Source organism: Mercenaria mercenaria, chromosome 2 (assembly GCF_021730395.1).
Source record: "Mercenaria mercenaria strain notata chromosome 2, MADL_Memer_1, whole genome shotgun sequence".
NCBI lineage: Eukaryota > Metazoa > Mollusca > Bivalvia > Venerida > Veneridae > Mercenaria > Mercenaria mercenaria.
In genome coordinates this window covers 119,410,003-119,433,810 of record NC_069362.1, presented here as the reverse complement: position 1 = coordinate 119,433,810, position 23,808 = coordinate 119,410,003, and the positions used below count along the sequence as shown (strand labels likewise).

Below are 23,808 nucleotides of genomic sequence, written 5' to 3'. Positions count from 1 at the left end.
TAATGAAATTAAGTAACAAAAAAGTAACAAATTTGGGAAAATTCACTTTATTTACGTGCTTTTTATCATCTTTTTCTGTATTTATTATTATCAATTTATATGTTACTTTTTGTACTTGCCGTTCATTTTCAGATTGCACATATTTTACCATAAGCATTGAATTGTGTAAGCAAGACTATATGCAGAATGATAGTGACCGTCTACTATTGTCATCGTTTGCAAATTGACTTACTGCAGTAAGTTAAATATTTATTTTCAAATTTCAGTTGAGCTGAAAAATCAAGATGGCCCGTCTAGCTGTAGCCCTATTGTTTGTTGTTGCTGTTGCTTACGTCATAGCTGATGAGGACGAAGACAACTCCTGCGCTGAGACAAAGTAAGCTATTCACTAATTCGAAACTTCAAAAGATATTTGCTTGTTTATAAATTGTAGGAATGTGTGTTTAGATAATAAAAAGTATTACAACATTAGTTGTTAAGCAAAATGGTAAATTAATTGTAGGGAATATCCCAAAGCATTAGTTGGAGTATTAGCTAGAGGTGTACTGGTCAGGAACCCAGGCAATCCTTGCGTGTATCAGTGCTATACACTGGGCACGTTAAAGAACCAGGCTGTCTATTCGCAACAAGCTAGGCTAAGTTAACCGGACAAGCCTGTATCTGATTTCTGATCTCTCTGTGGGGGCTTTGTCTCACTCTGTCCCTCTGGTCAGATCGCTCTGTGTCTGTACTAGTAGAGGATGATTTCGCGCCCTGTGTGGCTGCAGTTGCTGTAAAGCGCCTTTGAACGTGTTTATCATGAAAAGGGCGCTATATAAATCTGGTATAATAATAATATTCAGTAGCACAAAGTTGTGCTTTCTTTACTGCAAGAATCCAATCTGACTAAAGTACATCTCCTATTACGCTACGCATAGGATCTGAGAACTACCTATTGATAGCCTCGTTCTGACGACCCTTTCGCTAGCCAATCAGAGCTTAACTTACAACATTTGCAAATCTTCATTTAGCCTTGATTTTTGACATTTACAATTCTTATGTCATAATATGCCAGATAGCCGGTTAGCGCAGTCGGTAGGCCACAGTCGGGTCCCGGGTTCGAGCCTTAGAATGACTGCACATTTTTCTGACTCTTTGACATTCGAACTAGTCGTCTGATTGGTTCAAATAAAAATAGATTTGCGAAAATAAAAATAGTAATACTGGAAATCCAAAATATACAGAAGACGTATGTGAATGGGTCGTTCTCAGATCTTCGTTTAGAAGATCAAGTACTTTAGTCAGATTGTGCTAGAATCATAACTTATATATACATGTTATAAGAGAAAATGCGGTATCAAAATTATGATGCGCTTTGAGAAAATGCGGTATCAATATTATGATGCGCTTTGAACAAAATTATGAACAATATATATAGAGGGTTTCTATCAAATTTGTTTTGTTTATCATATGTTCGTAAAATAACATAATTCAAATATTTGCAGGGATTGTCCTTGTGGAAGTGTTTGTAATGACGGAGCTTGTGAACAAGGTAAGTGCTGATTGTCAACAAGCCCAGGGCTTTCTATTCTATGAGTTTTGCAATCACATATACAGTTTTGGTGTTGGGATCTTTCCTCTGGTTTAATATGTTGCTGGTGCTAGTATCTTATAATTCTGTTAACAGAATGGCAAGTAAATATTCATATGCCATTCTGTTAACAAAAATTATATGAGAATACATCTCGTATACATGATCAAATTATATGTTATATCAAATTTATATATGGTTTTATATATTATGTGATGTATTTAGACGATGCAAAGAATATACAATTGAAATTGCTCGTCTTTTAATGAAGATACCACTTTTCAGTTCCTTTTAACAATGTTGTATTAAGAGACCAGTTGTATTAAGAAATCGCATTTGCCCTTCTCTTAGGTTTTCTCTTTATGCAAGTCGTACCGAACACAGTACTGGTATCACTTTGTTGTTAGCCTATACAAACAGTGCTAGGTTAGCTCAGTATAAAGTACACAAGATGTCGTCTGTTCTAACCCTGATGAGATTGCTGCAGACGATACGTCTGAAGTTAGACATTCACTAAATATGTCTCATGTGGGTTGGGGAGCAACTAGTTTTTTTTAAGCTGTTAAACAAAAACAGTAACGTATAATGCAATGGAACTTGTATCATTCCTACAACCGAGTATTTCTTTTGAAATACACACAATATATCTCTCCGAAACTAATTGATTACGTAAATCCAAACAAGGTTAGCTCTTTGTAAAAGCTAGTTTGTGGCCTGTTTATTATGCCTGTATTCAACGAAACTTAGACTTAAATATTTGTTAAGTACACAGTTTCGCGAAAAAAGGAAGCAGCTTTTATTTAGAAAGTGTCTCTTTGGGTTTTTATATCGCAATAACTTGTTCTCAGCTTGACATTGCATTCGCAATATCTCGCACAAAAAGCAAGGTAAAATCAAAGCGCTGAATGCACAGAAAGGTTGAAACCTTTCGATATGCTAACGTTTCGGCCTTATAGCCTTTATCAAAATGACAAATTTCGAGTAAATTTCTACACCATGGCGTTCTTTCAGTTCAACAACAATTGTAAAACAAATCCGGAACTGGCGTAACGTTGTTAAATGTCATCGTCAAGTCCCGCTAAAATCGGAACATATTTACGATTTACAGGGAATGCCAATATTTATCTTGTAAATAATGAAATAAGTCTATATAATATTACACATTGAAACAAACATGTAACATAGAAACCGTGCAGATGCAGCACGATTACATGCATAACATTACATATGTAACGTGTTATTTATATTGACACATTGAAGCAATGTAGCAATATATACTAAAACTAAACTTACATAAAAATAGTAAAACTTAAACAAATATTTTGACTCAATTTTACATCAGTCGTGAAAAGAAATATCAAAAGATGAAATTAAATATAGGAAATAAATAATATGAATCGGTCTTTATCAAAGCTGTACTAAAATAGGAAAAAATTCAGAATAAAGGGAAGTAATTCAAAAATCTAGTCCATTTTTAGACGAAATCTAACAGTTTCTTATATAGCAAACTCCTACATAGTGATCTCCCTTGCCACTCGAAGAACTGCATAGGAGTCGGGAAGTATGAAGAATCACAGGTATATACATGTACAAAAATGATTCAGATCAAATGCTGTTTTATTACTGATGAATGCAATATGTTATATTAAGGCTAAATTAGAGAAATCTTAAAATACGTTTAGAACTATTTTTATCGGCAAATTTTCATGCGCTTTGGTCACATTCGGGGTTTTCTGAAATGTTTTAAAGGAATACACCTTCCCTTTTCAAATTAGCCATGATCGGTGGGTCAACAGACCTAAAATGTATTTTTCATGCGAAATGACGCATTCTTTAACTTTATTGTATTTACATATGTATGAAAATTTCAACGGACTGTAAAACAATGTTCAGAGAACAGATTATATCAATAAAAATATCTGTCGATTAGCCTGAAAAACGGGTAAAAACCTTACGGCGGATTAATCTGCCTTTCAGTGAAAACTGTCAATATGATATTCTTGCAAGCTCCAGAATACGGCAATTATAGGTCTCAACCGCTTCGCGGTTTCAACCTAAAAACTTAAATGGTATTCGAAAGCTTCGGTTTTTTTCGCTGCTTTTAAACAAAAATCCTAGTGTAATAACGACTCATCGAGACGGTCGAAATCAGTGTTTTATTTTGCTGAATAGGTCGCTAGTAGGAATGATTCAACGACATTTCATTGTATTTACTGAGATTTTGTTTGAATCATAAAAGTAAAAGGAAAAGCACACTTGGAAATTTTCATTGTTCAAAGTGTAAAAATTTTACGACTCCAGGTCTTATATGGCAGTAATAGAAAATATACTTAATTGTTTGTTTATCACAATAAAATAAGTTAAATCCTATAACACATTTGTTCTATTTATTTAGGCTGTGTGTTATATGATACGTTCATGGCTGCTGGTTCCACGTCTACAGTTTACGGCAGGAAGTGTCATTGTGGCGACACACCCGACGAACGCGGCATGCTGCTCGAAGTAATAATTCAGTTGTTAGCTCACCTGAGCAATGCTCAGGTGAGTTTTTCTGATCGCTCGAAGTCCGGCGTCCGTCGTCTGTCTGTCGTCCGTCAACATTTAGCTTGTGTATGCGATAGAGGTTGTATTTTTCAACTGATCTTCATGAAATTCGGTCAGAATGATTACCTTGATGAAATCTAGGCCGAATTTGAAAATGGATTATCTGGGATCAAAAACTAGGTCACTAGGTCACATCAAGGAAAAACCTTGTGTATGCGATAGAGGCTGTTAGTTTTCAATTGATCTTCATGAATTATGTTCAGAATGATTACCTTGATGAAATCTAGGACGAGTTTGAAAATGGGTCATCTGGGGTAAAAAACTAGGTCACTAGGTCAAATCAAAGAAAACCTTGTGTATGCAATAGAGGTTGTATTTTTCAACTGATCTTCATAAAATTTGGTCAGAATGATAATTTTGATAAAATCTAAGCCATGTTCGAAAATGGGTCATCTGGGATCAAAAACAAGGTCACTAGGTCAAATCAAAGAAAAACCTCGTGTATGCGATAAAGGCTGTATTTTTCAATTGATCTTCATGAATTTTGGTCAGATTCAATTGTTTTCGTTAGACAAAACAGGTCATATAATTATATGCATGTGTTTGTATATGATATACATAAGTGTGTACATTTTATCGGTGGCATCATGTATCGGGGAAGTACAACCCATCATCACAGACTTATAAAGGCATTGTAGAATTATTTCAACTCGATCTTTGAACAGAACATAATATAAATTGACTTATTAATAAAAAAGAATTGTGTTGAGGGGTACATAGTTCTGTATATGTGTATATGTAGTTGAAGTAGAATTATTCAACTCGATTTTTGAACAGAACATAATATAAAGTGACTTATTAATAAAATAAATTCTGTGTTGAGGGGTACATAGTTCTGTATATGTGTATATGTATATACATGTGGGTATATGTATGTAGGTGTGTGTATGTATGCACGTATATATGTATGTGTGCATGTGTGCATGTATGTATGTATGTGTGTACGTACGTATGTACGTTTGTTTGTATGTATGTGCGGGGGTATATGTGTATATGTGTGTACACGTGTGGATATATGTGTATGAGTGCATGTATGTACATATGTGTTTGTAGGTATGTATGTAGGTGTGTGCGTATGTATGTATGTGTGTATATGTGTATGTATATGTGTGTACACATGTGGATATGGGTGTATGTGTGCATATATGTACATAAGTGTTTGTGTATATATGTGTGTATATATATATGCAGGTGTATATGTGTGTGTATGTGTATATATATATGTGTGTGTGTGTGTGTATGTATGTATGTATGTATGTGTAAATATGTGTGTATATATGTATATATATGTGTATATATATGTATGTATATATATGTATATGTGTATATATGTGTGTATATGTATGTGGGTGTGTGTGTATATATATCTATATATATGTATATGTATATATATGTATATGTGTATGTATATGTATGTGTGTGTGTTAGTGTGTATATGTATGCTGGTGTTTGAGGATATACACGCCTGTTATTTATGATTATTAAACATATGTATCAGAAAGCATTTTGAATGATGTTAAACCAGTCCAGAAACGTTAATTAGACAAAAATGTATAAAATAGATATGTTTATGAATCTAAATTAATACGTTTTTTTCCGAAAATCAAAAGTTCTAAACTAATTTTTGTACTATATTTTGTTTTGTTCAAGGACTATTTGATATATACACGGTATATAGATGTAAATTATCATTTTTGCTAAGGAGCGTGTAAATACTGTACAAGTGTTGTACTTCGTTTTCTTAGAATATCTGGTGACTGAAAAACAACTAACGCAAACTTTCATGACAGGGAAATTCGTACCTGTTTCTTTTTTTTTTTTTTTTAGTATCAATGTCTTGTATTATGTGACTGAAAAACAACTAACGCAAACTTTCATGACAGGGAAATTTGTACCTGTTTCTTTTTTTTTTTTTTAGTATCAATGTCATGTATTCTTTTTCTTTTGCACTTGGAATGTTATATCGATTTAGTTAATGCTTAATACGTAGCTTTAGTTATACCTTTAGCAATATAGAAGGAATATATCGGTATATGGTATCCGTAGGTTTGACATAAATTTTTGCCCTGATCTCTCTTTTACAACAAATGAAGAATGTGATTAGACTATCCCCATGTATACGCTCTCATAAAAAATGTATTATATCAATACATCATGGAAACTTTGTATATGTGCTCTCTTAATGTACGTGGTTTAGGTAATTACAAAAAACGACAGCAAAAATTTCAATGGTTAAGTGATAAGAAATATAAAGTATGTTTGTTGCAAGAAACCCATTCAACAAGTGATGTAACTGATACGTGGAAAAGTGAATGGAAGGGAGAAGCTTTCTTTAGCTGGAATAAAAGTAATAGAGCCGGAATAGCCATACTTTTTGACGAACCATTTTCTTATTCAAGCAATAATATGACTTACAAGGAATTAATTACGGGTCGACTAGCCAGTGTAGAACTCACTATCAATGATAGAAAAATAACGATATTTAATATTTATGGTCCAAACGATGATAATGCATTAGTATTTGGTCAACTTGAAAATGAAATATTAAAACAATATGGCACAAACATCATTTTAGGGGGAGATTTTAATACGATTTTAGACATGAACTTAGACAAAAAACATGGAAGAAATGATACCCATAAAATGTGTAGGAAAAAAATAATTGATTTGATAGATTCCTGTAACCTTATTGATATTTGGAGGAAAAATAATCCAACGCAATTAAAATACACATGGCACTCTAATACAAAACCAATAATTTTTAGTAGACTAGACTATTTTTTAATTTCTGATACCCTAGTAAATATTACTCATAGTTGCAAAATAAAACCAGGATACAAATCGGATCATTCAATTGTAGAAATTAAAGTTGACTTAACAGACATTAAAAGAGGCCCTGGTTATTTTAAAATGAATAACAGTCTGTTAAATGAAGATGAATATCAAACAATTATAAGAAGTAGTATTAATGAAGTTGTAGAAATAAATAAAGAATGTAATTCAAATACATTGTGGGAAATCATAAAAGGTACAATTAAGAACCAAACAATAAAATATGCCACAAATAAGAAAAAAATAGACAAGGAAAAAGAAGAAAAACTTACGAAAGAAATAGAAGACCTAGAAGATAAAGTAGTTAATGTGACTGATGACACAGAAAACAATAAAATCAGTTTAGAAATAAAAAAAACAAGAACTTGAAAAACTGAACGATTCAAGAATAAATGGACTTTTAGTAAGAAGCAAAGCAAGTAGTATAAGAAATGCCGCTTTTGGGACACTTTTTTCAATTTTAATTAGCCGCCCTCTTTTTAGAAATCCAAAGCTGGCCAATTAAAAAAACCAGATTTTAACAAATTATTGTTAAAGCATTTAGTAAAATATGATTAAACGTTTATAAATTATTTTTATTGATAAAATGTACAAAGCCTCTGGTCTTTGATCTTATTTTGAATTAGTAAGTATATTATCAGGGTACACATAGTAATTAAAACTTTAATTAAACTTTTAATTCAAAAGTTTGCTTATATCGGCACGTCCATCCGGTATAGATTCATCCGATATGTAGAATCTAATGTAACTATCCCTCATAAGTGAAAATGTTACTTCTGTAGATGTTGAATCGTTATAAGGATGAATGTCAAACATTGTCCCTTGTGTTAAATAAATTTTAATTTTTTTCTTATACATAGATATTAACTGATCAGTGTCAAAGTCCTCAGCTGCCTCAGCTGCTATATTTATTATATTACTGCTAAATTTACCAAAAATAGATCATCAATACCATCCCGAAACCTATCATTCCACCACCTAAATATAAAATGTGATATTGGGCTTTTAATCGGTTTATCCGGTTCACCTATGGGCCTGGCCCCCGTTAATAAAATATTAATATCTATTATATAAGTTCCGGTTTTTCTGGCTATAAACACACCCTTCAAAGTCACATCTAGTACATCTATTTTATATTCTTGGTTTGTGTTTATAAAATCTTTATAATCTACGATAATTCCAGGTCTTAATTGAAATATATTTAAATAGCCCAGACCGCCCAGATCTTTATATGTTGAATATATCCAGGCACCATGACGGTTAAAATACTTTTTCATTTTTACATAATCATAAAAATTTTTATTATAGTATTCAAAGAGAAACACTTCATGTTTTACTTTTTCTAGTTTTTCTTCTATTTTCCTGTTTTTCTTTTTAAGTTTAAGAATTATTTCAGCTAAATCATCAACTCGTTTTGTTGTGGCAACTTCAGAAGCAGATAAATTGTCAACAGTAGCCTTTGTTCTAGCTAATTGTGTTTCTTGTTTTAAGAAAACATTTTTTACTTTTGTAATTTCTTGGGTATTAGTGGTAATTTCTTCGACATTAGCGGTTATTGCTTTAGTATTAGCAGTAATTACTTGGGTATTAGCAGTGATTGATTCTCCTTGTTTAGCTGATATTTCAACTACAGAGTCCAAATCATTTGTTATTTTTTTAATTTTATCATTAATTTTATCATTAATTATCTTAATTGCTTCTTCTTGTTTAGCTGATATTTCAACTACAGAGTCCAAATCATTTGTTATTTTTTTAATTTGATCATTAAATTCATTAATATCTTCTTGTAATTTTTTTGTAATATTACTTAATTCTGCATACTTTAAATTATGACGGTTGTCAACAATACTAATCCAATTCGAATTTGTTTTTTAAAGTCATCTATTTTAGAATTAATTTCTTTTTTAAGGTTATCTAATGCTGTATCATGATCATCACCTCTTTGTGAAGCTGCCTTTTCCAGTTCAGATTTATATTCTGCAAATTTATTTGAAAATGTATCGAGTAAATCTTGATTCCCTTTTGTCATTTCAGTATTTAGTTTATTTATTTCTGTTCTGATTTCTAACTGATACATATTTTGTAACTTTTTCTCAGCTTCAATAATCTTGTCTTTTAGTTCTTCATGTTTAATCATACTATCTTTTAATTCTTGAACTTGAGTGAATAAAATGTTTAAATTAACTCGAAATACTTCTTTTATGTTGTCATCTGTCAAATCAGATTTCTCTTCAAGTTCTTTAATAGAATCAGTCATAGCTTTCATTTCTTCTTCAATTTTACCTTGTAATTGATTAATTAATAATGAATTCTTTTTAAAATCTTTTGTTAATTCTTCAATATTCTTTACTTCTACTTCTAGTGTTTGTTTTATACTTTTGATATCTTCAAGATTATAGTCATCTATTACACTTGAACTTTTTTAAACATAAATCGTCTTGAAACTGCATCGTTGGGTTTATCTGGATTTCCTAGGTTTATAAGGTTATTACCTCCCATATCTAATGCTCTGTTCATTGTGTTATCAAGTTCCTTATTTCTGTGAAGATACGATTCCGTTTCCTTTTTAAGCTTTTTGAATTGTTTTTTAGTAGCATAATCACTTAAATCAATATCAAATTTAACTTTACTTATACTGTCAGGTTGATTAATTTGTTTTACATCATTAAAAACTCCCATTATATAATTATTATATATTACCAGTAAAGTTTTTTCTTAAAAACTTCCTTGGTTTGTCAATATATAAGAAATCATATTTTTGATTTGTTGCATAAGCAAAAGTATCACGATCTATATTTTGTTCATCACAAATCCTATTATTTTCCATTTTACCTGGACTTTCAAATAAAATATAATGTGAACAGTTAATTCGAATATCTTTTGGTGTTTTATAGTAAGACTGACTTAAATAAATAACACAACAGTTTTTGTGACGCCCTTGAATAAAGTATTTTGTTATTTCATTTTGAACTTTTTTATCTTCACATACAAAATCATCAAATATTACTACTTTTTGTTTTTCTGATTCAAGATTCTCACAAGGTTCAATTTGGTCGGGATCAGCTGAATATTCAAGTATTTCATTTGGATCTACTTTAATTTTTTTGCAATTTCATTTAAGTGATTTATTAAATCTTGATATTTAGATTGTTCTAGGTTTTTAGCATATAAGTATAATTTATCATAATATATAAGAGGTTTTCGAAGTATATGCATTAATGTATTTGTTTTTCCAGATCCAGAAGATCCACATATTAACATTCTAAAACATGAATCTGGCATAAAAGAATAAAATTGTTTAAAGTTATTGAATTTATCATTTTTTGTATCATAATTTGGAATTTCCATTTATATAATATTACATTATTTTACAATATCTTACATTATCTTACATTATTTTACATTATTTTACATTATCTTACATTATTATATAAATGCAATCAAAACTTAATGAAATGATAATAAGAAAAAAAATAGTCGGACAAAAGATGAGAAATCTTAGAGAAGAAATAATGAGAGAAAAAATAAGAAAAGCTACAAATCGGGATATGTATACTGAAATTTATAAGCCAATTACTGAAAAAATAGGAAGTCAAAAAGAACAATTATCAAGTCAGTTAAAAGCATTACCTGGAATTAAGGAGCAATTAGCGTTACTTCCAAAAAGTTTTGCTGATAAGATACATGAAATAGAAAATCTAAAAATGGTGACAGAGTTATTGGAAAAACAACCACCTCCGGGACTACAACAACCATTACAACCATTACCGCTGGAAGATACTATGGGTTTGGAAAAACTATTCCGAGAACCAATACGATTATTACCACCAAAAGATCATATGGGTTTGGATGATGAAGATGATGTGTTTGAAGAATCAGAAGAAGAATTGGGAGCAAGACCAAAAGAATTTACAGTTAATTTTAATAAAAATATTGATTTAGGTCTTTTAGATGAAAAAAAATATTATACACCGCAAGAAGTGTTTAATTTTTTTCACACTGAATCTGAAAATCCTGATGAAAAAATGACTAGGAAAGAAGTAGAGGATATTATAAAACAAGTATCGGATGAAATAAAAAAATTGGGTAATGAATCTGGTGCAATAACTAGAAAAACAAACAAAACAGATCTTGATTTAAAGCAAAAGGAAGCAATTACAACCAAGAAGGAAAATTATAAAAATTATAGAGACGCAATCATTGATGTTATAAAAACAAAAAAATATACAGGAAGGGGAATAAGATATCATAACCCATATAAAGTTTCACCAAATGGACAATATGGTAATTTAATTATTAACTTAAATAAACTTTATGGTCAAAACAAATTAATTGCTAAGGATAGAATAACTGGAAAAGAAGTCATTAACACTAAAGTTGATGATGATTTAATTGATTTGATTAATAAAAGATATAACAATAAGAAAAAACATTCAATTCATTCAATAAAAATATTTAAAGAATTAACAGAAAAGTCAGGATTACCTATCAATAAAAGATCTATGAAATTTAAAAAAGTAATTAGGGGACAAGGTTATGACGTTTGTCCATGTAATCCAAAAGAATTGGTTAATGACTTGGAGTTAATTTGTGGTTCAATTAATGCTGGAAATAATAATGAAGAACTAAAAAATGAAGGTATTAGAATAATTGATGAACTATTAAAAATGAATTCTCTTTTACCAGAACAACATGAAAAGTTATATAAAAATTATTTTTCTTGAATTTAGATTTTAATTAAAGTTTTTAATTATATAAATGGAACAAAAAATAGTATTAAGTTCTGAAACAGTTAAAGATAATAAAAATACTCCGAGTGATTTTACAATCAGATTTAGTCGTTCTTTAATTTTAGATAAAAATAAAACTTATGTTGTTGGTTTGGATAGTATTAACACTATGACCTACTCTTGGCATAATATTAGTGATGAATATGACAATAAAAGAATTCGTTATCATAATGGTAAAGAATGGAAAAATATTATATTTACAAATGGTTCTTACAGTTACACAGATATTAATAATTATATTAGGGAAACATTAATAAGTAATGATGATTATGAATTTGATAAATCAGAAATTGCACCAATAAGTTTGGAATTTGATTTAAGTAGTTTTAAGATTTTGATTTCAATTACAGATAATTTTAAGTTGGATTTGGAAATATCAAATTTTCATACATTGCTTGGATTTGAGAAAAAAAAATTAGACAATACTGAATGGGGAACTAAAACACCAAATATAACTAACTCTGTGGATACAATTTACATTCATTGTGATCTTATTAATAATTCACTTGTTGATGGTAATTTCAGTGATATTATTTATGCTTTAAGTACTGCAGATTTAACAAGAGCTTATCCATTTACAAAAGAACCACAAAGAGTTGGATATTCTGAAATTAATAAATATATTATAAATTCAATTAGAATATATATTACAGATGTATTTGGTAGAATAATTAATTTTAATGAGGTTGAAACAAGTTTTACATTAATATTAAAAGAAATTAATTAAAACTAAAGTTTTAAAACTTTTATTAAAAACTTTTAGTTTTATATAATGTACAAAAAAGTTTATGACAAAAATAAAGGAATATTTATTTATGTTGATGCTCACACAGGAGAAGAAATCATACACGGAACAGGTATCTTTGACACTTTAACGAAATTAATTCAATCTTCAATTAGCACAGCTGGAAAAAAAGCTTTGGAAACAGCAGGAAAAGCAGCACTTGAAAGTGGAACAAAAAAGGTTGGAACAGAAGTTGGAAATTTAGCTGCAGCGAAGCTTATTGGAAGTATTGGTTCTCGGAATAGTTTTTCCAAACCCATAGTATCTTCCAGCGGTAATGGTTGTAATGGTTGTTGTAGTCCCGGAGGTGGTTGTTTTTCCAATAACTCTGTCACCATTTTTAGATTTTCTATTTCATGTATCTTATCAGCAAAACTTTTTGGAAGTAACGCTAATTGCTCCTTAATCGCTGCAGCTAAATTTCCAACTTCTGTTCCAACCTTTTTTGTTCCACTTTCAAGTGCTGCTTTTCCTGCTGTTTCCAAAGCTTTTTTTCCAGCTGTGCTAATTGAAGATTGAATTAATTTCGTTAAAGTGTCAAAGATACCTGTTCCGTGTATGATTTCTTCTCCTGTGTGAGCATCAACATAAATAAATATTCCTTTATTTTTGTCATAAACTTTTTTGTACATTATATAAAACTAAAAGTTTTTAATAAAAGTTTTAAAACTTTAGTTTTAATTAATTTCTTTTAATATTAATGTAAAACTTGTTTCAACCTCATTAAAATTAATTATTCTACCAAATACATCTGTAATATATATTCTAATTGAATTTATAATATATTTATTAATTTCAGAATATCCAACTCTTTGTGGTTCTTTTGTAAATGGATAAGCTCTTGTTAAATCTGCAGTACTTAAAGCATAAATAATATCACTGAAATTACCATCAACAAGTGAATTATCAATAAGATCACAATGAATGTAAATTGTATCCACAGAGTTAGTTATATTTGGTGTTTTAGTTCCCCATTCAGTATTGTCTAATTTTTTTTTCTCAAATCCAAGCAATGTATGAAAATTTGATATTTCCAAATCCAACTTAAAATTATCTGTAATTGAAATCAAAATCTTAAAACTACTTAAATCAAATTCCAAACTTATTGGTGCAATTTCTGATTTATCAAATTCATAATCATCATTACTTATTAATGTTTCCCTAATATAATTATTAATATCTGTGTAACTGTAAGAACCATTTGTAAATATAATATTTTTCCATTCTTTACCATTATGATAACGAATTCTTTTATTGTCATATTCATCACTAATATTATGCCAAGAGTAGGTCATAGTGTTAATACTATCCAAACCAACAACGTAAGTTTTATTTTTATCTAAAATTAAAGAACGACTAAATCTGATTGTAAAATCACTCGGAGTATTTTTATTATCTTTAACTGTTTCAGAACTTAATACTATTTTTTGTTCCATTTATATAATTAAAAACTTTAATTAAAAACTAAATTCAAGAAAAATAATTTTTATATAACTTTTCATGTTGTTCTGGTAAAAGAGAATTCATTTTTAATAGTTCATCAATTATTCTAATACCTTCATTTTTTAGTTCTTCATTATTATTTCCAGCATTAATTGAACCACAAATTAACTCTAAGTCATTAACCAATTCTTTTGGATTACATGGACAAACGTCATAACCTTGTCCCCTAATTACTTTTTTAAATTTCATAGATCTTTTATTGATAGGTAATCCTGACTTTTCTGTTAATTCTTTAAATATTTTTATTGAATGAATTGAATGTTTTTTCTTATTGTTATATCTTTTATTAATCAAATCAATTAAATCATCATCAACTTTAGTGTTAATGACTTCTTTTCCAGTTATTCTATCCTTAGCAATTAATTTGTTTTGACCATAAAGTTTATTTAAGTTAATAATTAAATTACCATATTGTCCATTTGGTGAAACTTTATATGGGTTATGATATCTTATTCCCCTTCCTGTATATTTTTTGTTTTTATAACATCAATGATTGCGTCTCTATAATTTTTATAATTTTCCTTCTTGGTTGTAATTGCTTCCTTTTGCTTTAAATCAAGATCTGTTTTGTTTGTTTTTCTAGTTATTGCACCAGATTCATTACCCAATTTTTTTATTTCATCCGATACTTGTTTTATAATATCCTCTACTTCTTTCCTAGTCATTTTTTCATCAGGATTTTCAGATTCAGTGTGAAAAAAATTAAACACTTCTTGCGGTGTATAATATTTTTTTTCATCTAAAAGACCTAAATCAATATTTTTATTAAAATTAACTGTAAATTCTTTTGGTCTTGCTCCCAATTCTTCTTCTGATTCTTCAAACACATCATCATCATCCAAACCCATATGATCTTTTGGTGGTAATAATCGTATTGGTTCTCGGAATAGTTTTTCCAAACCCATAGTATCTTCCAGCGGTAATGGTTGTAATGGTTGTTGTAGTCCCGGAGGTGGTTGTTTTTCCAATAACTCTGTCACCATTTTTAGATTTTCTATTTCATGTATCTTATCAGCAAAACTTTTTGGAAGTAACGCTAATTGCTCCTTAATTCCAGGTAATGCTTTTAACTGACTTGATAATTGTTCTTTTTGACTTCCTATTTTTTCAGTAATTGGCTTATAAATTTCAGTATACATATCCCGATTTGTAGCTTTTCTTATTTTTTCTCTCATTATTTCTTCTCTAAGATTTCTCATCTTTTGTCCAACTATTTTTTTTCTTATTATCATTTCATTAAGTTTTGATTGCATTTATATAATAATGTAAGATAATGTAAAATAATGTAAAATAATGTAAGATAATGTAAGATATTGTAAAATAATGTAATATTATATAAATGGAAATTCCAAATTATGATACAAAAAATGATAAATTCAATAACTTTAAACAATTTTATTCTTTTATGCCAGATTCATGTTTTAGAATGTTAATATGTGGATCTTCTGGATCTGGAAAAACAAATACATTAATGCATATACTTCGAAAACCTCTTATATATTATGATAAATTATACTTATATGCTAAAAACCTAGAACAATCTAAATATCAAGATTTAATAAATCACTTAAATGAAATTGCAAAAAAAATTAAAGTAGATCCAAATGAAATACTTGAATATTCAGCTGATCCCGACCAAATTGAACCTTGTGAGAATCTTGAATCAGAAAAACAAAAAGTAGTAATATTTGATGATTTTGTATGTGAAGATAAAAAAGTTCAAAATGAAATAACAAAATACTTTATTCAAGGGCGTCACAAAAACTGTTGTGTTATTTATTTAAGTCAGTCTTACTATAAAACACCAAAAGATATTCGAATTAACTGTTCACATTATATTTTATTTGAAAGTCCAGGTAAAATGGAAAATAATAGGATTTGTGATGAACAAAATATAGATCGTGATACTTTTGCTAATGCAACAAATCAAAAATATGATTTCTTATATATTGACAAACCAAGGAAGTTTTTAAGAAAAAACTTTACTGGTAATATATAATAATTATATAATGGGAGTTTTTAATGATGTAAAACAAATTAATCAACCTGACAGTATAAGTAAAGTTAAATTTGATATTGATTTAAGTGATTATGCTACTAAAAAACAATTCAAAAAGCTTAAAAAGGAAACGGAATCGTATCTTCACAGAAATAAGGAACTTGATAACACAATGAACAGAGCATTAGATATGGGAGGTAATAACCTTATAAACCTAGGAAATCCAGATAAACCCAACGATGCAGTTTCAAGACGATTTATGTTTAAAAAAGTTCAAAGTGTAATAGATGACTATAATCTTGAAGATATCAAAAGTATAAAACAAACACTAGAAGTAGAAGTAAAGAATATTGAAGAATTAACAAAAGATTTTAAAAAGAATTCATTATTAATTAATCAATTACAAGGTAAAATTGAAGAAGAAATGAAAGCTATGACTGATTCTATTAAAGAACTTGAAGAGAAATCTGATTTGACAGATGACAACATAAAAGAAGTATTTCGAGTTAATTTAAACATTTTATTCACTCAAGTTCAAGAATTAAAAGATAGTATGATTAAACATGAAGAACTAAAAGACAAGATTATTGAAGCTGAGAAAAAGTTACAAAATATGTATCAGTTAGAAATCAGAACAGAAATAAATAAACTAAATACTGAAATGACAAAAGGGAATCAAGATTTACTCGATACATTTTCAAATAAATTTGCAGAATATAAATCTGAACTGGAAAAGGCAGCTTCACAAAGAGGTGATGATCATGATACAGCATTAGATAACCTTAAAAAAGAAATTAATTCTAAAATAGATGACTTTAAAAAACAAATTCGAAATTGGATTAGTATTGTTGACAACCGTCATAATTTAAAGTATGCAGAATTAAGTAATATTACAAAAAAATTACAAGAAGATATTAATGAATTTAATGATCAAATTAAAAAAATAACAAATGATTTGGACTCTGTAGTTGAAATATCAGCTAAACAAGAAGAAGCAATTAAGATAATTAATGATAAAATTAATGATAAAATTAAAAAAATAACAAATGATTTGGACTCTGTAGTTGAAATATCAGCTAAACAAGGAGAATCAATCACTGCTAATACCCAAGTAATTACTGCTAATACTAAAGCAATAACCGCTAATGTCGAAGAAATTACCACTAATACCCAAGAAATTACAAAAGTAAAAAATGTTTTCTTAAAACAAGAAACACAATTAGCTAGAACAAAGGCTACTGTTGACAATTTATCTGCTTCTGAAGTTGCCACAACAAAACGAGTTGATGATTTAGCTGAAATAATTCTTAAACTTAAAAAGAAAAACAGGAAAATAGAAGAAAAACTAGAAAAAGTAAAACATGAAGTGTTTCTCTTTGAATACTATAATAAAAATTTTTATGATTATGTAAAAATGAAAAAGTATTTTAACCGTCATGGTGCCTGGATATATTCAACATATAAAGATCTGGGCGGTCTGGGCTATTTAAATATATTTCAATTAAGACCTGGAATTATCGTAGATTATAAAGATTTTATAAACACAAACCAAGAATATAAAATAGATGTACTAGATGTGACTTTGAAGGGTGTGTTTATAGCCAGAAAAACCGGAACTTATATAATAGATATTAATATTTTATTAACGGGGGCCAGGCCCATAGGTGAACCGGATAAACCGATTAAAAGCCCAATATCACATTTTATATTTAGGTGGTGGAATGATAGGTTTCGGGATGGTATTGATGATCTATTTTTTGGTAAATTTAGCAGTAATATAATAAATATAGCAGCTGAGGCAGCTGAGGACTTTGACACTGATCAGTTAATATCTATGTATAAGAAAAAAATTAAAATTTATTTAACACAAGGGACAATGTTTGACATTCATCCTTATAACGATTCAACATCTACAGAAGTAACATTTTCACTTATGAGGGATAGTTACATTAGATTCTACATATCGGATGAATCTATACCGGATGGACGTGCCGATATAAGCAAACTTTTGAATTAAAAGTTTAATTAAAGTTTTAATTACTATGTGTACCCTGATAATATACTTACTAATTCAAAATAAGATCAAAGACCAGAGGCTTTGTACATTTTATCAATAAAAATAATTTATAAACGTTTAATCATATTTTACTAAATGCTTTAACAATAATTTGTTAAAATCTGGTTTTTTTAATTGGCCAGCTTTGGATTTCTAAAAAGAGGGCGGCTAATTAAAATTGAAAAAAGTGTCCCAAAAGCGGAATCTCTTATACTACTAAAGCAATAAGCATTGAAGGGAATGAAAAAAATTCTAGATATTTCGCAAGTTTAGAAAAGAAAAATGCAGAGAGGAAAAACATATTCAAAATAAAAATTGGAGATGCTGAAATAAATGATCAAGTCTAAATTCTTAAAGCTGAAAAATCATTTTATGAAAATTTGTATTCAAAACGATCAAAAATAAAAACAGATTATGACTTCTTCAATCAGCATATAAAAAAACTAAATGAAAATGAAAAGGAAACATATGAAGGGTATTTAACTGAATATGAGTGTTTAGAAGCTTTAAAAGAAATGAAAAACCAAAGAGTCCTGGTTCAGATGGGATTACTAGTGAATTTTATAAAGTTTTTTGGGAAACAATTAAAACACACTACGTTAAAGCAATTAACTATTCCTATAGAACAAAACAACTAACAGACCTACAAAAGCAAGGAATTATTACATTACTACCAAAAGAGGGAAAAGATACATTATCTTTATCAAACTGGCGCCCTATAAGTCTCTTAAATGTTGATTATAAAATTGCAACTAAATCAATAGCGAATCGTCTTAAAAAAGTTATAAATTCCATAATAGATAAAGCTCAAACAGGATTTTTGAAAAACAGATACATCGGTGAAAATATTAGGTTACTATTTGAAACTATGGAATATTTACAAACTAAAAATGAACCCGGCCTATTACTGTTTGCAGATTTTGAAAAAGCTTTTGACAGCATCGATCATACTTTCATGTTTCTGTGCTTACACCACTTGAATTTTGGTGTCTTTTTTATTGATTGGGTAAAGTTATTTTACAACGATATAAGTAGCGTAGTTATAAATAACGGAAACTTGTCCGAATCCTTTCCAATAAAGAGGGGTGTAAGACAAGGATGTCCATTGTCATCTCTGCTTTTCATAATATGCATTGAATTTTTAGCAAATTATATCAACACTGATAATTCTATTAAAGGAGTGACGATCAAAGGTAAAGAAATTAAACAAACACTTTTTGCAGATGATGCAACCTTCTTAAACAACGGACAAAGAAACTCATTCGAAAAACTTATTGATGTCATCACTAATTTCGGAAACATATCAGGACTAAAACTTAACTTCAACAAATCAACAATTTTAAGAGCGGGATCTTTAGTAAATACAAATATGAAACTGTGTAATGATAAAAAATTTAATTGGACATCTGAATCGGCAAAAACACTTGGTATGACATTCTCGAACAATATTAATAAAAATGTAGACCTTAATCTAGACCCAAAATTAAATAGCTTTAAAAACTGTTTGAAACAATGGGAACACAGAAAACTAACATTACTAGGAAAAATTACAGTGATAAAAACCTTTGCGTTACCGAAGCTTATATATCCCTTTATAGTTTTACCAAGTCCGTCTGAAGAAAAATTAAAGGAAATAATAAAGATAATGTATAATTTTATATGGAACAATAAACCAGAAAAAATCAAAAGAGATGTACTACAACTTGATTACGAGAAAGGAGGACTAAAAATGATAAATATTAAGTATTTTTTGAACTCGATAAAAGCCTGTTGGATAAAACGATTTATGTGTAACAGTGAAAGTGTAATTTGGGGTACTTTCTATAATACAATTCTAAAACCAGCAGGGGGAAAGTTAGTATTTGAATGTAATTTAAATGATAAAGACATTGAAAACATATGTAAAAACAACACATTTCTCAAAGATGTTCTTATTGCATGGCATACCATTAAGAAGGTTGAATTAAATGACATAAGTGGAAAACAGATAATCTGGAACAACTCTGACATAAGGAATGGGAATAAAACGTTGTATTACAAAGAATGGTATGAAAAAGGAATAAAATATTTAGAACACTTATTTGATTACAGGAAAAAAGATTTTTACTCTTTTGAACAATTCAAGTATTTATACAGTCTAGAAGATAATGAATTCCTAAAATATTATCAAATTATCACCAGCATTACGCCAGATCTAAAAGAATCACTTAAAAAAGAAAACATTATTTACAATACTACAGAAAACCTGCTTAATAAAATTCAAGCAGCAAAAGCACCAAACAAATTACTATACACCAAACAATTAAACGTAAAACTTAAACCAGAAATAAAATCAGAAAAGAAATGGGGATCTACTGTTGAAAACAATAACATAAAATGGAATAAAATTTATGGACAAATTTTTAAAGCAACGATAGACACAAAAATTAGAAACTTCCTGTATAAATTTTTAATGCGAATAGTTCCAACAAATAAATACTTGTACAAAATGAAATTGTCTAGAACAAACTAATGTGATTTTTGTAACATGCAAGTGGAAAGTATAGAACATCTATTTTGGGAATGTAATCATGTTCAAATTTTGTGGAATAGACTAAGTAACTTTCTTGCAGAAAAGGGAATATCGTGCCTGTTCAATCTAGAATGTATAAGTTTTGGCACTGTGCAAACGGGGTTAAAAAGCAATACCATAAATTTCATGATTTTTTTTATGAAATATTTTATTTTTCAAATGAAAAATAGACAAAAGATTCCCGTATTCAATCAGTTTTTATCCTATTTAAATATCAGAATTTGTCTAGAAAAAGAAATAGCAATAATGCAAAACAAAATTGATTATCATTTAAAGAAATGGTCTTTCTTGAATTTTTAATATGCATCCTTACCACGTACATCACTGAGACACATGAAAAAAAAAAATGAAATAATCTATTTCAAAGGTAATCAAGAGCGCACATGGGTATACTCTATACTTTTTTTTCTCTACTTTTATTTTATACAGTGTTAACTTTCTTCTCAAATTAAGCGTCTTATCATGCAAAGTGGATACTTTTATTTATCTTTTTTTGACATACAAAACGATTTTATAAACAAAACTGAAGGGGAAATAATTGCAATTGTTTTATGTATCTCAAAGATATTATTTCTGTTTTATTATTATTTAGTAGGTCTGCAGAATTGTACAAAACAAGTGTAACGTGTTTGTATGATGTATGTCATAAAAGAGAAAAAATAAATAAAAAAAAACTAGGTCACTAGGTCAAATCAAAGAAAAACCTTATGTATGCGATAGAGGCTGTATTTTTCAATTGATCTTCGTGAAATTTGGTCAGAATGATTGCATAAATGAAATCTAGATCAGGTTTGATAATGGGTCATCTGGGGTCAAAAACTAGGTCACTAGGTCAAATCAAAGAAAAACCTTGTGTATGCGATAGAGTCTGTATTTTTCAATTGATCTTCATGAAATTTGGTCAGTATGATTGCCTTGATAAAATCTAGGTCAAGTCTGAATATGGGTCATCTATGGTCAGAAAGTAGGTTACTAGGTCAACTCAAAGAAAAACCCTGTGTATGCGATAGAAACTGTATTTTTCAATTGATCTTCATAAAATTTGGTCAGAATGATTGCCTTGATGAAATCTAGATCGACTTTGAATATGGGTCATCTGCCTTCAAAAGCTAGGTCACTAGGTCATATCAAATAAAATACTTATTTAAACTCAAGAGACCACATTTTTGGTCCAATTCTAATGAAAATTGGCCAGAATATTTGTTTCCATGAAATTCCTAGGTCAAACTTGTTTACACTATTATGGTGTGTTTCTCAGGTGAGCGACCTAAGGCCATCTTGGCCCTCTTGTATTTATTGTATTGCTATATACATTGTATTGAAGCGGGTTGTGAATTTAAATCGACAAACATTTTACTCCTTGCATTTTAACTTCATAGTATGTTTCGTAGTTCCGTGGGCGTTTCGAGATCACAGGTAGGCATATAACAACAGAAAATGTACGTTACATAGATTTAGTTCAAATTAACTCAGATAACGTGTTAAGTACCCAGGCATATTCTAACCTCAAGCTTTTAGACAAAACTACCTTTAGGGCTCTCATTATGAAAGTACAAATGCTGTTACTATAGTTTTATTTTTGTTGTAAAAGAGATTCCGAATCGTATCAATTATTCAATATTATTTTATTTTTTTAGTGCGCCGAAGGTGTCGATTTCACAGGTGCCCCAGAAGGCGTCCCTGAATGGGAAAACAGCCCAGCCTGTGAGACCCCAGTCGCTACCGAAGAGTCAGCCCCAACCGAAGAACCAGCCCCAACCGAAGAACCTGCACCCTAAGCTTAAATCATTCTGTATTCTAATGATAACAATGTTACAATTGCATTGTCACATCGAGTTTGAACTTTTGTAAATACATGGTTGCATTCCAGTAAATTCGTTTGTCTTCTTTCTGCTGTTTTGTATCCATACTTAATTTTTCATTAAGTTTAGGAAACTAAAAAAGGAGCGGTGGGTCAGTGGATACCGCTTAACCCGAAGGTTGCAGGTTCGAACCCCACTGGGGTCCCGACCACACCTTGTCGTTATTATGAAACAAGTACCGGTTCTTCTAGACGATAGACAAGAGAGTTATTCAAATAAGTATGAAGCTTTCTTCACGACAAAGCCTGCCTCCACCACCCATCACATGACACATGAAACACTTAAGGTCCAGGGAAGCTTCTGGAATTGGAAAAACTTCAGTATCTTGCATTGTCCTTCCACTAGAAATTTTGACAGTCTTCTGGGGGAGTTGCCTTTTTTTTGGTTACCTATGGCTACTAGAAATAAGCGTACATACAAAAAAATAAAACATCACATGATAAATGAATTTATACTATAATGTGTGAAAGTGAGGTGCACAGGAACTATGACTGCACACCTTAAATTACCAAATACTTGGATCTAAATGAGAAAGTGTATTATGCAAGGAGGGACTTAACACATCATTATAATAAACGACTGTTTCCCGTTGATTTAACACTTGCTTTAAAAAGCCTTTTCTGTATTTAATTGAGAAATTATTTATAGGAAAAGGGTGCTTTAACACTTCTTATGCACGATTGGCGGTTATACGTCGGGCGTAATAATTCACGAGGGCGCAGCCCGAACAGTAGCTTGCTACAAACGTAAGACGTATAGGGTAAATATAAGGAGACTGAATATTTTTGCACGTTCAAGGCAGACGTGTATATCCACATAAAGGCTCATCAAAAACGAGCAGCCACGTTAAATTCACCTTGCAATAAAAATATATTTTTTGATTTTTATTTAGATATCCATATATACGGTAAAATCACTAACTCATGTCGATTCATTTTTTTCTACCATCTGAAAAAAAAAGTAAAACCTATAATTTAAGGTTGTTCGTTTCCAATTTTGAAGGATTTCACATTCCGAACTACGCCATTAATAAATACTAGCCTGTCGATCTTTTAAACATCTACAAAGAACAGCCAAGAAGACCCGCCCATGTAAAGATACATTTCGCCTTCCGATAAAAATAGTTTCTGATTTCTGATTTTTATTTGAAATCTTCGTAATTAAAAGACAGGATGTTATGTCGAGTCGATTTTGATCTTTATCATCTTAACAATTTATTAAAAGGAAAATTTAACT

General features: G+C 29.6%; 1 protein-coding gene across 1 annotated transcript; it reads left to right on the top strand.

Annotated features, from left to right (window-relative positions):
- Positions 1-266: 266 nt before the first annotated feature.
- Positions 267-22,545, top strand: LOC123563008 (uncharacterized). The gene is made up of 4 exons (XM_045355569.2): positions 267-376; positions 1,485-1,531; positions 3,966-4,072; positions 22,348-22,545. Exons 1-4 carry the CDS (start codon positions 285-287, stop codon positions 22,486-22,488), a joined length of 387 nt encoding a protein of 128 aa, XP_045211504.1. The 5' UTR covers positions 267-284; the 3' UTR covers positions 22,489-22,545.
- Positions 22,546-23,808: the final 1,263 nt, after the last annotated feature.

Excerpts from the sequence above, each read along its gene's own strand:
- LOC123563008 (XM_045355569.2), top strand. The coding sequence starts at position 285 with ATGGCCCGTCTAGCTGTAGCCCTATTGTTTGTTGTTGCTGTTGCTTAC. Across the intron at positions 377-1,484 it reads AACTCCTGCGCTGAGACAAA|GGATTGTCCTTGTGGAAGTG; the intron begins GTAAGCTATTCA and ends AAATATTTGCAG. Across the intron at positions 4,073-22,347 it reads AACGCGGCATGCTGCTCGAA|TGCGCCGAAGGTGTCGATTT; the intron begins GTAATAATTCAG and ends TTATTTTTTTAG.